The 15,159-nt window shown below is 37.3% G+C and overlaps 1 protein-coding gene across 1 annotated transcript in view; it reads right to left on the reverse strand.

Moving 5' to 3' along the window:
- SUCLG2 (succinate-CoA ligase GDP-forming subunit beta) overlaps positions 1 to 15,159 on the reverse strand; it is a 100,286-nt gene that overhangs the window by 53,748 nt on the left and 31,379 nt on the right. Inside the window, exons 3-4 of the mRNA XM_048958039.1 lie at positions 854 to 953; positions 640 to 730 (exon numbers count right to left, since the gene is read on the reverse strand). Of these exons, the coding sequence (XP_048813996.1) occupies positions 640 to 730; positions 854 to 953 (191 nt within the window). The remainder of the gene's footprint in view (positions 1 to 639; positions 731 to 853; positions 954 to 15,159) is intronic.

Genomic DNA, 15,159 nt, shown 5'->3' on the forward strand with positions numbered 1-15,159 from the left:
TATATTAAAAAGTGATCTGCAGATCCTTTCAGCTCATGCCAAATTATCTCCTGGCATCAGATACAGCGTGGCTCTAAACTACACACCTGTCTGAAGAACTTTGTTCAGTAAATCAAAACAAGACAAAATATATATACTAGGTATGTAATTGCTAGGATTTTCTGACTGCCATCAAGCTAAAAATAAATCTTGAAGTGGTATCTATGCTTCAGTGATTTAGATCAACACATAATGACACACTCATTCCCAAAGTTTATGGTGAATGAATTAAAGATCATTATACTGCAAATTACCAGGTATATATTACTTCCTTTAGTGGAAAGTCAATGAGCATGTAGAACTCATACGGAGTTCTGTCAGCATCGAGTACGCATCTGATGAAGGATGAAGCAATGAGAAAGGATTCTGTGCATCACAGGTGGCAAAAAGGAAGATATTTTTCCACTTCTTGGTATACTGAAATGGATAGACTAAACACATGTACACAAAGTTATCTGTTTTTTTCTTTCATCAACTGGATGAAATAAATGTGACATTGGTAAAGGAATGGAAAAAAAAAATAATCTATGACATACACAGCAGTATGATAATGCACAATGCAGCTAGGTAGTTCTTAATTTTTAAGAGACAAAACCTTACCTTTTTCACTTTCACACCATCCTTTGGAGTCTGCTTTGTTGACAGATTGTACCCAATCATCTGTTTAGCAAGCTGTTCAACAGTCTTAGGGCTACAAACAAAGGAAGGTTAGCTTATTGAAAGATATTAGAAGACACCTACGTAGCTATTGTAGACAGCTTGGATATTACTAAAGAAGCAGCTTATGCATAATTTCTCAATTTTCAAGTCTTACTCTTTAGTTAGATGGACTCCTCCTTTCAATCCACTGTTGAAAGTACCTTTTCCTCTCCCTCCAGCCAGAATCTGTGCCTTCAGAACAATTTCTTTTGCCTCTGTAAAAGAAAAAATAGTGCTCTTCTACCATGTGCCATTTACTGAGCTTGTTATTTTAAGTTTCAAAAGCATTTCCAGGTTAGATTGTTTAAAAACAATGAGAAGTTCAAATAATAAGAGAAAATTAAATTTACCATTTGTAAAGCCACCTGGCAAAAAGAAAAAGAAACCAGATGTTGAAGAATAAACAGACAGTACCTATTTAGCTGGACAAATACATCAGTATTTAGACGAAAATCATGCTATCAATACTACAGGACCCGCACAACAAGCCATATCACCAGTAAGTTTGACAACTTACACTCTAGCATGGCTTTTTTAAAGGATATATCAAGCCATATTTTATAAATGCAGAACAAAAATGCTCATCAAGGATAATAAATTTCAGTCCTTTCTCTGAGTACGTGCAGGCAAGGCTATGGATGTGGTCATAAAAGAAGATATCTTCCTCCCCAAAGGACAGGTAACCATAGAGCAAGGGCACTAGCTGTGAAAACATGTTATCTTGTTCATGAGACAAGACATCATTTCAATCTGTGGTAATGTGAGTATAACAGTGACAAGAAAGTGCAGCGAGACACAGAGACAGAATTAACTGCAATAAGATCCACATTCCAAACCAAAGGGTTCCTCACATCCTTCTGAGTAAAACAACCAAAACCAAGACAAACTTCAAAGCACTTCTTGAACCATAGATGTCAGCTATAGGATTTTTATATGTACTGACACTACTCTCAGTGCCCAAAATACTACCAGGTATTTTGCAACATGCAAGACGCTACTATGAACACAACATTTTTGTTTTGTGATTGACTCAGTTCCCTCTGAGTTCTGGGGAGATCTGACTGCAGCGATGTCTGGATGAGGTCACACCTTGAATCAAACTGGTTGCTTCAAGTATGCAAGAAAACATGGTAATTTCACATTAAATTGACAGATTTGCTGCTTACATGGCACAGGATATATATACTTACAGTTAAACAAACACAGGCTTCCTTGGCTTGTATTACATGCAAACGCTTTAAAAATGACTGAATACAAGTTTGGAGGTGCAGTCTTTTTTGGTGAAGACCAGTTCTAACACAGCATCATTTCAGAGTTCCAGGAACATAAACTTCAGTGAATAGAAAGCAAGTTGTGTCTTAGGACAGAATAAATATTATGAAATAAATATTCCTTTTTGTGCATTAAGGCAGAAACGTATTTTTAAAACAGCTATTGGAGGCACTGTATTGAGAGTGACTGATTTCCAAGCTGCTCAAGCCCAAATCCTTCCACGTATTTATCTGTTCAGTAACACCTGACATATATCACTCTGAACCTTAAAAGCCTCCTTGAAAGTACTCCATGCATTTGAATATATGTTCTCAGCTCCCTATTATTCATGCCACTCCAAGGCAGATAACAAGGAAATTTAAATGCAACAAAAAGTTTTATATCAAGCATTTTCTAAGCACACAAATTATTAAGATGAATTAAAACTATAAATCATTTTCCAAGCTACAGCAGTACACCCTAATGTTACAGTAGCTGCTGTGATAAAGAATCTGATGCAGTATTGTTAATGCATCGCTAATAGATGTGGCAAACATTTAATTAGATCAGTTTATGAGCTGACCACACTGACAGGGCGGGTTTGGGATGTCAGTGAGATGCAATGCCAGTTAGGGGAGCATTGATCACCCCCCTGTGCACAGATCCTAGGTCAGCAGCTCCTTTTTATTCCTAACAGCACGGCATGGAGTGTTGATTATCCTCATTTGGCTACAACAAACGAAGACAGAGAAAGGAATTAACGTCTACGTTTTTAGAATCCACTAGAGAAATATCAAGGCAGTGCAATGACTTCAGAAAAACAACTATCAAAAGCATAAATAAGCACACTAGAAAGTAAGCATAACCACGTAAAGATTAGACCTGAGGAACTAATCAATGTGGGAGCTCGGCAGAGCACGGTACAGCAGGTTCTCCTTGCCCTGGGGAAACCAAGAGGAAGCAATTTAATTCAATAGTTATTTGCCCAAGCTCTGTAAAATGAAGTAAACCAGCCAGATCTTATTTTACAGTAACTAGGCCTGATCATTCAGTACTTACCAAGCTGATTCACTACTTAACAACACCATTTTATTTAAAGAGCTGGTTTCCTGAAACGTTCACATAAAGTTGTCTGAATGCCATCTTCTGCCTGAGTTCCCAAATTGCTATGAGAATCTACCCCAAAAGACAAATCTGGTTTTAGCTGGGATATATAAGGCAATTAATTCACCTTCACCTTCATTTGTAGGCACTAGCAAAAACAAACAAGAACTAAAAAGGAGTATATAAAGTCAGTATTACATTTATTAAAAACAAAAAAGCTGTAATTAATTTCAATTAGAAGCCTTCCAAACTGCTGTAGGGAGGTTGGAAAAATGTTTCAGGGCCGGTTGTGTAGTTATTAGTATTGTGTTTGAAGAGAACCTTGCAGAAACAACGTGTCTTTACACTCCATTAAAGCACAGTGCAACATTATCAACAGCACTGCATTTGGTAATTAAGGCTCCAATGAACTTCTGTTTATGTCCATCGATGGAAAATGAAAAAAAGCAAGCAAAACAAAAACAACCCACAGAGACTGTTTCTTACGTGCACACAGATCTGATGCCACAGATTCAAGATCTTCTTTAATCTTAAAGGCAATAATAAAAAAGACTTCAGCATCACTAGTTTAGCAGCTAACAGTTGAATACTTCTCCACGCAGATTAATGACACATTTCTGGTAACAGTATGCGTTCCTAACTAATTTTAACTTGAATGCATTATTATCTCAGACTTGACAGTTTTTCTATTGAATCATATACACATATGCATACACATTTTACATTACCCTGCAGAAAAAAAATCATGTATATACAAATATGTGCATACATGTATATATTTTAGATAGACCAAAATACAGCTAAGCCAGATGCCATTAACTACAACAGACCTGTAATTCCCCAAGTTTAAAATTTAAACACTGCAATTGGTTCCAACCATGTTCATTTCTAACATTTCCTCTAAGAACAGAGGAAAAACTCGTAAGTACTTGTATTTTAACTAAATACCATTGTTTCAGGAGAACAGAATACAAAACTCTAAGGCACAAGCATCCTCCACATTGCATTCAGCAACACATCTCCTTCCCTGCAGTCAGCACAGTGCATACCAATGGCAGAGCTGCTCCTCGCAATTGCAACAGGCTCAGCTCTATAATGAAAGCCTATTTAGAATCAATAAAATCAGTCCTGCTTTTGGGAGCTATGATTACTCTGGTCCACTGGTAATGCTTGCAGCAGAAATGAAACAGCTTGTTCTCAGCCCACTGCTGTGTACATTTAACTACTGAATTCCTGATTGTGAAACAATATACTAAGAACTACAGTTCTGCTTGTTATATGGTATGTTAATTTATTACCTGTGAACAACTTTCCATTATTATTGATACGACTGCGTGATCGCAAATTAGCCATGTTAACAATCACATTAAAGCATGCTGTAGCTTACCAAAAATAAGCTGCTCTAAAGAATAAGGAATGCAAGCCTGCACAGCACAAGACCTCACTCCTGCCTGTTGAACAACAGATCTGCACCCCAGAGCACTCCAGAGTGGCAGCACACATGGCAGTGAGAGCACAGGGCTGAGCAGGAGGTGGCCTCACACAGCATCCTAATGACATCTCTGTCTCACCGTGCAACCTTCTGCAGCTCAGCTTCTCTGTCTGCAGGGGTTCTGCGAAAATTAATTAGCGTTGGCACCTCTTGAAAGTGCAGAGCCTGATTCAGTATTACACTTGTGTATTTTTGCCCCAGTGTAAGGCAACTGATGACAGGAAAAGGGCCAAACTCAGGCATCTCTCCTGTTACGAGGTAAGGACACACTGCAGAAGATATGGAAGTAACCCATGGGAACAGTGTGATGAAGACACATTGAGGACAGGCCTAATTCACATCTTGCAAAAGCAGTGTCTGCTCACTGACCCAAATGGGACCATAAACACTTGTTAGTCCAACCTGCTTTGTGATTTTTCTGAGCCTTTCCTGCTTCAGCTTCCTCATTAATGTTGATACCCAAATGTGCCCTTTAAGGTTTCTGGATAACCTCCCAATCTCCCCCAAATGGTGTCCGCAGTTTATAGCTTGTAAAGGGAACTCTGAGATGTGGAAGGCAGTAGAAACTCAACTCTCAAACTTGACCTAATCTGATTTGATAATAGAAACTTTCCTTCTCAGCAAAGAGACTTTCACTTGTCCTCTTTTATTGTTTTTGTTTGTTTTTTTAGACACTAATGCAGGAGTTTCTAGATTTCCTTTAGGAAAGAACAGCAATTCCTCTATACTGCTCAGGCAGAATCCTGCCACGTGCTTACTGTTCTTCACATTATTTTCCAGAGACATTGTCATGTATTTGCTTCAGCATGAGAAGGGAGGGAGAAGCATAAAAACTACAAGGATGGATAATAAGCATAATATAATAATAGTTAAAAATAGTAGCACAGCATAATTCCCAAACTGAACGCTGAATCTTCAAGTTTCCCTAAGAACTTTTCGTATTTAGGCTTCTTTACATGGACTTGCCCCAAAATTTGGGGCAACTTGTACTGAGGAGCAGTTATTGCCACATCCTGCTGCTCCCAAATTCTGAGTGCTCCAGGGATGCCTAAGATCATTCCCCAAGCTCTGCCAAATACAGACTGACACGGGGAATGGGAGCTGAACACAAGAAGATTCCTCCCACATCTACCAAGCCATTGCTGTGCTTAAACACCTTTAGAACAAAGTTGAAAAAAAATCAATTTGTGTTTCTCCATCCCTCTTCTGATTTTAATTTAAACTCCTTTTCTCTGTTATTCCCACCCTTCTGCCCCATTAAAACCAAAAATTATAAGAATTATGTTCTTATTCATCTACTTCCTATATGCTTTGGTTTTCAGACAAGTTTAGAATTAAAGTTAAATAAATCATCCTTTTCATGACTCCATGGTTTTGAATATATTGTATATTTATTGCCAGATTATAAGCCTCATTAAAATCTATAATGATAAATTAGTCAGTCTCTTGATTCTGTCAGTGTTGTTATTAATTGCTTTCATAGCCATTACTACATACTCCACAAGTGATAAAAATTTTAAAGCTAGATAAACTATGCTAAAGCTCACTTTTAATACTGCACCTTTAAACCTCAGAAGTAATCAGGTCTTCTCAACTTATATATTTAAGTTAAAGCTGATAAATTACTTATACAACAAAGAGCCGTTAGAATGAAAAAAATACGCACATTAAGGCAGACATCCAAAACGGGGAAGTTTCCACATTAAAATTATTTCATTGTATGGACATTTTATGTTTAATCAGTCATCCTATTTGTGATATTTTGCAACCTTTAAGAGTTTCTCTTTTCAACATAAGTTCTCATTAATTTTAATGAAGATTTTACTCTGCATTAGGAGTTTAGAAAAAACTACAAACCTTGGAAAAAGAAAAGAAAAATCTCACTAAATTCATTTCACTATAACCTTTTTTTTTGGATTCAAGTTTCCTTTGCTTTCTCTCCTATTTTTTTTTTTTTTTTTTAAATATTTATAAACATATTTCAGAAGTTAGCAGATTCAGGCAGTTCCATTGCATCCTAAATTCTTGATTGAATACCACAGCACCATTTGTTTTAATGCAATTCAGAGAACAGGTTTCATGCAATCTGTAGTGTTGAAGTCAAGCAGTCATTAAGAACCAACTCTGCTCTCACCCCTAGCTGCAACAATACACACACCTGCTTTTCTGGAAGGATTTCAAAACTTCATTCTTTGAGATTAGGTATCAGGAAGACAAGCCAGAAAGAGAAAAGTCCTACTGACTAATTCTGCTTCTTTTGTCCATTACTGAACTGTAGAGATTATTTTGAAAAATAAGTGGTTAGTGTAGAGAACAGAAAAAATGAGGAACGTGCATTAGTTGTCTCATAATTCACTCTGAGGAATGAAAGAGTTACAATAGAAGATAAGACGTGTTTAAACACGGAGAATAAAATGAGAAGGCCAAATAAACTAGCAGGGAATTCACATGGTAGAAACACAAAACCTACATAAACGAAAAACAACAAAAAAGGGCAAAGCCAAAAGAAATCTGGAGCCCATCACACCGTGGTCACTGGGCACCAAATCAACAGCTTTGAAGGAATGGGAACACATGAAAAAGAAATCACAAGCTCCTCTGGCCCAATTTCTACATGTTTGGCAGCAGCAGTGCGGAGGACAGAGGCCCTGACACCAACTGACCCAAGAGCACAAGATGCATGTGCATTGCCTGGCCGTCAGCAGCTGTCATCTCTGCTTCGTAATAACTAAGAGCAATGAGCACGAATTCACAATACTGAAACACTTTCACCAAAACAGCTCATTATCTCCTTAATTTCAAGCATGCGCTAATGCTGTCTTAGCATTTGAGTACACGCATAATATTTCACGAGCTGGGATTTTGACATGTTTCATGAAGATTTCTTAATGAAGCTCCACACCTAAAACTTCTCTACTGATTTAAGTAAAAATTCTTAGCTGAAAACTTGCATTTTTAGCAAAATTAATGTTTTGAGGCAGTCACCAACAAGCAATTCTGCTTGCCTCTAACACTTGCAGCCCTCAGCTGTTGTTTCATTTTGTAGGGCTGCATTAAACACGACACAGCTGTTCAGACCATACACCCATAAACTCATACCAATACCACAACCATGCAAAGGAGCAGTGAATCTGGCAGTATTTTGATCCGAACCAAGTCCATTGGTATTGCAGTGTTCTCCAGCAGTTCAAACCATCATCCAGCTCAGATAGAATTATGGAGATTTTTGCTGAAACTGAAAATTTTCTGATCCTCTGAAGAAAATCATGGTATCCTGGGTGATGACCAGTCTACAACTGGGTGGGAAATATTTGTTACAGAAATCTAATCTAATTTATGGAAACAGATTCTGGCAAAGAAAAGACTGTCATAAAGCACATAATGAAAATAACTACCATTCATTTAAAATAATAGGGCTTTTTTGGCTTCTAATAGACATCTGATAACAGGTCTGAAATCCAGATGAAGTAAAATCAAGGAGCAGAGCTGGTAAGCAAAGGGTTTGCACAAGGCTAAGTGAAACATAAGTTCTTTTGTAGATGTAAGTGGGGCTTCACAGATGAACAGGTATGGCCCTGGCCATCTGGAATATTAATAAATATCACCCTAGTGTAAAAAGAAAAGCCACAGAAAAAAACTGATTTGAATTGGTTCTGATGTTTCATTCCAGTTAAGGTTGAATAATGGCAGACTTCCGAGCAAAAGCTTATTCATTTTCAAAGCCCAGATCAAGAAAATCAAGTTAACCAAGTTTGAAACAGGCAGAAAAAAACAAAAAAACACACCCTTATCATCATAAGGCTTAAAAAATGGTGAAATGATGAAATTAAAAAAAAAAAAAAAAAAAAAAAAAAGGAGAAATACATATTTAAAGCACAGAAACACTGCAGGAGGAAAATAAGCATATTTATGATGGCATTAGGCAGTACGAAAAAGAAATATCCTAGCCCTCTGGCAACAGGCAAGCAAAGTACTGCAAGCATTAAGTTTCATCTGTGGCAAGCACAACTATATAACAATATAGTTTAATGTAAGATTGAATCAGTAATAAAATAAGCATAATTAACAAGGGAGAGGAGGTATTATCATCCTCTGCTTGTTTTTGTTTACTCATCATATGTGAAATAAGGGTGATGGCCAAAATAATCTAATATTGGAAAAAGCTTAAAGAGGAGAGCAATTACCTAAATTTGCTATTACCTAATTCAATATTCCAGACTTAATTTCCACTCATTACTCCAAAAGGACATCTCTCTGGCCAGTGATAACTGGTGAATTGAAATTCAAAGCCTAAGAAAAATTCTGTTTAGAAGATAGGGCCAAATCTTTACCATCTGAATGACAATCATTATAGATCTACAAAGACGACCAAACTAACAGTTCTTTCACATGAGGTAAGCTGAGGTATACAAAGCCATTCAAAAACACAGGCCCAGTAATGCATCTCTGCCAATATTAATAAGCCATCTAGGAAAAATAATCACCTTTTAATATTTTCTCTAGATTTTTTTTTCTTCCTTCATTTCCTTCTGATATTTTTTCTTAATTTCACACCATCTGCAGACACTTTCCAAACATACCACAGAAAGGCAACTTGGGGAGTGCTCCAGCTAAGCCAAGAAATATTTGGTAATTTTTACCCTTATCTTGGGATTTCTTTTTTTAAACTATTGTGTTAAGAAAAAGTCTTCAGTTTTGAGTGTTTGGTGGAAACAAGATAATGTAAATGCTACAGGCTTACCTGTGAAGACTTGCTGTCTATTAAGAAAGGTTAAGAGAAAAACACAGCAAGTTTTAAATGTTGTGACTGCTACTCCTTGAAGGTAGATTGCAACTACTTGGTTGTGTAGATCAAACAAGTTTCCAGTTTTTACTTTCTCTTCCTTTGTAAAGCTAATCAAATGGAATAAAGCCCTTTTCTCCCCAGAGATGTGTATTTGTTTCTACATTCACAAATTAATTATTTAGATCACACTGTAAAACACTTATCAAAGCACACAGTATCCTTAGTTTTAACCAATGGCTTTCTAGCTGAACTAACAACATTCATGAGCACGCCACTGTACCAATGTATGTAGTCTCTTCTTGTCTCAGCTTCCCTTTACCCCTGCAGTTTGCTTTGTGGATTTATTTAGGAGCTGCTTGTTACTATACAAAGCCACAACACGCTCTGTATGAGGACACTGGGCAAGCTGTTAGCTCCATTAACTCAATAATTGATTTTCGAGTGTGATTTTCAATTAATTTCATTTTCCCCATTCCACTGAAAACCAAAATTACACAGCCATATGGTGCTTCATAAGTAACAACTAAGAGTCACTTTCTAATCTTTGTGCACAAAAAAAAAAAAAAGGAAGAAAAGAAAAACAAAAATACTTACGGTCACAAGGGCAGGGAGAAAATGAAGCTCTGGAATGTCTGCAGCTGTTCTTTAAGCTCCAAGGACTTCCTCAGCTTCCTGCCCGTTCACCTATTTCTGGTCTGTGCTAACCTTTGGATAATCCAATTAACCACAATGTATGCCTCAAAACTCATCATCAAGGTCTTCTGAAACTGCAACTTCATACCAGCAGCTTGTACGAAGATCTATGTAGCACATTGTGTGTTCTGATTGTGATACTCAGCTTTACCGACTGAAATCCCTTCCTGTGAGATGGAAATAACATGGCTACCTACATTACTGAACATTTCTGGAGTAAGATCTACATACGTTGAGGGAAATTTTCTTTAGAAGCACTTTGGATGACAGCTTTCACTACTGCCCAACCACAGGGAGTCACGCTGATGGACAGTCAGTTCTGTCTTTGGCACAAGCATCCAGATGTGCAGAAACCACACTGGCATTGGGTGCTTAGAAAGCAATTCACCTCCAGTACAGACAGATGTGAACACACAATACAAATGATTCCTATCATCTGCACATCTACTGGGATAAAACTGGCAAGAGATTTTGTTAAGCAAGGCTGAGAGGAAGAAAATATTTTCTATAGTTAGGCATCAATGGATTACTTTAAAGTCAGGGCGACTGCATGACTATCTTAATATACCTATTTTTAAATCTGCTGAATTATTTCATTCAAAAATGCTGTATACTATGATCTTTGTCAGTTCTCAAGAGCGTAGTTTTGCCATATTCATCTTTCATGGAAAGACATTTTGAGGCTATGCTGAAGATAAGCCAAAAAGAATAAAATGCAGCATCCTTCCACATTCATATTCACGGGATTATTTTCCCCTAACAATCTTTGTGCTACTTTTATATGTATGCTCATGCTTTATATATAATTTTATACACATGCATGTATAGATCTACTAGTACTAGATTTCATTAATATAAAAACTTAAAGTAGTCATACTTTAAAGTACAGAATATAAAAACTATGGTGATTAAGGGACAAAAGAGGGAAAAAAAATCTTGCTCTACATTGCATATTTTAAATTGTTTCAATTTTAACTGTTGTTTGCATAATGCAAAAATGTTCAATTAACGTCAGGCCTGTAACCTCAGTTAATATTAATATAAACTAAAAGCACTTTGCAAGAAAGATACCTACCTAAGAACTTCACAGGTCTGATGTTATTTAAAGATGTGTATCTTCTGTACATACACACACATACAACATTTTGCATAAACACACCTTATAATTTTGGCTATTAAAAGAGTACAGATGTTCAGCAATTGCTTGAAGGCATAAAGATCTCCTCAAATCTACAAGCACTTCCAAGTTAGTAAGTCTAATATATTTCCCCAAACTGCATCAAGCCAGCCATACTGCAAGGGAACTTGCTTAGTTATGAAATGACAATGGCAAGCCTGCATTTACATCTAAGCAACATGTCACAACTTAAGAATTTGAATGTTACTTCAAGACAAAGCTTGAGCAATTGAGCAATGCGTTCATCTCCAGTTGTGAATACTTCAACTTCTGCATTAAAATCAATCTGGTTTAAATCCCTGATCTTGTAGATACAATGTTGGAGACACAGAAAAGCGAGCCCTGGAAGCTGGGACCTTTTTTCCTGGGAAGGTATTTATAGCAGTTGATACACGTGAAGCCAACATCTCTACCAGGGGGGCAAATCAAATCCCGTGATCCACTGCTCATGTTTTTCCTTCCTTGGTATTCTATTGGGCATTTCATACTGGCATTTTCTTCAGGTTTACAACAACCTGCAACACAGCCTACACATTTCCATCAGTGGTAGGACACGGCACACAATGCTATGAAAAACACAGCAACCACTTTGGTACAAAAACAGCACTCCACAGATGCTTCATCATCAGACAAGAGCTGCAGCTTTTCTCTGAGCATACACAGCCTCAGTCACAGTCATAACAATACATTTTGCTCTTCAGAATGGTTTTTAAATATTCCACGTATACTTAAGCAAAAAATACTATATATTGCTTGAGAAAATGCATGCAGTCTGAATGAAGACAGCAACTTTCTCACACATGCATACATTTTATACTGCCTTGTTAATTACTAAAAAAGTTACTCTATATCTTAGTTATAAACATCAGTAGTGTTTTAACAAAGAAATGCTGGAAATCAGCATTCTACTTGCTAAATTACTGACAAAAACACCATTATCAAAAAAGTGTGCCTAAGTGTACAGTCATTCATCCCAAAGTGACATTTTTAAGATCAGTAATTGATTTTGTTTATAAAAGTAATTATTAATCAAACTCTTTCCAACTTCACCATGCAAGAAACGTTATCTCTAGCACACATCCTGAACAAATGGATCTAAGCCATTCCTCATTTTCTTTCTTAGCACTTCCTTTTCTAACACAAGCTATTTTTCCCCCTTTTATACATCCATTTCTATTGTTTCACAAGGGAAGCCTTTTTCAGATTTGCCACAAACATAGCCGTTCCGATATCAACAGATTTTTTTTTCAAAGCAAATCAGACACACAGCCTCTGGACTAGTTTTAAAGGCAAGCATATTGGATACATGAGAAATGAAATCAGATAACATACAAGTAATTTTCTTTTACTTTATTACACCACTGATCTGAAGCTGAACATCTACAATCACGTCCTTTCTTTCAATTGACTAACACAACCTGCTTTTCTGATATTACCTCAACTGATGCTCGCAGAACCAAGTCTGCATCTGCCAAAGGAACTTTCAAGCAGCAGCAAGTAAACTGAGGTCTGGTCCTGCTTACCTGCAGCAAAGTTAAAATATCAACAGTTTCCTGGGTTTCAGCATGGGAAACATTATTAGAAAGGAAATTGATTTAAATAAAACCCTGGTGGGTCACAGAATAACAGCCTGTGTAAAACCCTCCAAGGCAGCCTGTTATGATATCCCAAAGGCCAAGTGAGAAGACAACAGAACAAGGCACAGAGGTGTGCCTTGCCCAGGATCAAGGGCAATGTGTGTGCTTGTAACCTAAGAAAATGGCAGAGGGGAAAGAAACATGGAAGCAAGAGACAAATATCAGAGTGAAGAACCTGAATCGTCTTGAGAAATGGAGTAATTTCCTCTAGGAGTAGGATATTTCATAGCTCTGCACAGCGCAGCTCTGAAGAAAAGCCTCAGCCAGCGCTGCAGAGAAAGGTGTTGATGGAGAGAGAACAAGAAACCTGAGGCTGTAACCTTGGCCATCCAGGTTAGAGAGCTGTGCTTCATGCAGTAAACTTTTCATGAAGCTCTCAACTGCCCTAGCCTAAAGAAAGAAGAAACAGGGCAATAAATAAAATGAAACATTAAGAGTGGAATATTTTCAGCAGAACTACACGTGCTTCTGTCCAAGCAGTGAAGTGGCGCTGAGATGCCATCCCCTGACACCCCACACTCAGTGGGCAGAGCTGGCGGCCTCCTGTCAGTGTCTCCAAGGATCTGTTCTGCTACACAATTCAATGAACAAAGACAGAAAGAGAAATCCTGCAAACAAGCACTTAGAAGGATCATGCACGTTTATTACTATTATCATTCCTCAAAATGGCTTCTCATCAGCCCCCTAATTCAGAACAGGCATCAAAAATTAAGATTTAATTCTGCAGTATGTGAGCTACAAGTAGTTTAAAGTGGCTCAAAATCCATGCAGATCAAACACACAGTCAGACTTTTATTGCTTATTGACCTCAGCCTTGCACAGCTCTCTCACAGACAGCCAAATTTAAGGTCTGTGGGTTTGCTCTCAAAGCTTTCCTGGAATACATCTGACTTGATGAAGGAGTACATGAAGCTTCTCAGTGCTTGAGGAAGCCTAGATAAAAAAAATTAATAAAATCACAGGCTAAGCATTATAAATCATTCAATCTCTGGCAATCATTTGGAAGCCTTTTATATGAAGGCTCTGTTGGTCAGATGCTACAGAGCCGAGTACCCTGCCCTGACAACCCTGGACTCCAAAATAACCTAGAGCTGCCAGATAATACTGTTGTTTCTGAAACTCCAGACCATCTGTATTTGAAATGAGCATTCTGTAGACAGTTCTCTGCACCTTTACCATGCCAAGACACGCCAAAGTACAGAGTCCCAAATGTAAGCACCTTCTGGCTGCATGGGTAAAGACACAAACATATGGACACAAAAAAGATACATTAAAAATAGTATTTTCCTGCAAAGATGCACCTCAAGTCAGAAGCAGCCTATTTATTATGCTTACAGTATTCACTGAATTAAGATATTACATGGTGAGATCAGGGTTGCCTATACAACAATCCACTTCAAAAAGTGGAAGCACATTCAAGTCAAGCACTTTTTTTAAAAAAAAAAAACAAAACTATTTTTTTTTAACTGGCAGTTGGCACCTCTTACTCTCTCAAACACGCTGAATTACTGTAACAACACAACACAAATTGTAAGGTCAAGGGGTAACTTCCCAATACTTCTAGCATTCTCTACCCAACAAAGCAATTCAGCCACATGCAGTTCAGCATACACCGTAGAGTCTCAAGGCTCCCACAGTCACAGGGGCCAATGATGCCTCCAGACCCCTTTGTGTACAAGATAACTGCAGTATCTCACAGTGTTAACAAAAACTTTGCTTTCCCAACTGAGCTAAACTTGCCACATCTGTTCATTTTTAATTTATGCAGAAAATAACATTTTATTAAAGGAATGCCTTCAAAGTTGTTTCTCAGTTTGGGGCTCTTAAAGTTTTCACACTCTTCCATTTTCTGTTTTTTCCTGTTGACAATTTAACATCCTCCTCTTGTAAATACGTGCCTCTAAGAATAAATCACGTTTTATTATTAAATATAAAAATATGATTGAATACAAAGCAGAAAAGCCAATCTCCATAAAGTTTCCAAACACAGTCACTGAAATTAGCTTTTATATGATGATTCAAATATGCATCCAGCCAAGCATTTAAGCAAGAGTAAGAGTAGCCGAGCTGTGCATGGGCTTGAATATCAAATGTGTTATGTGCTGCCCTTAAAAAAAGGATACTAGAAGTAAAATCAATGATAATTCTTTATAATGTAAGTATTCTGCAATGAGAACCCTGATATATCTGAGAACTACTGCCTATAGCAGCAACAGAAGTCCATAAAATTAACACAAACTTTTTTTTAAAACGTTTATGTTGAAGTTACATTTTTACTCCC

The sequence above is a fragment of the Lagopus muta genome, chromosome 11 (genome assembly GCF_023343835.1).
Source record: "Lagopus muta isolate bLagMut1 chromosome 11, bLagMut1 primary, whole genome shotgun sequence".
Taxonomy (NCBI): domain Eukaryota; kingdom Metazoa; phylum Chordata; class Aves; order Galliformes; family Phasianidae; genus Lagopus; species Lagopus muta.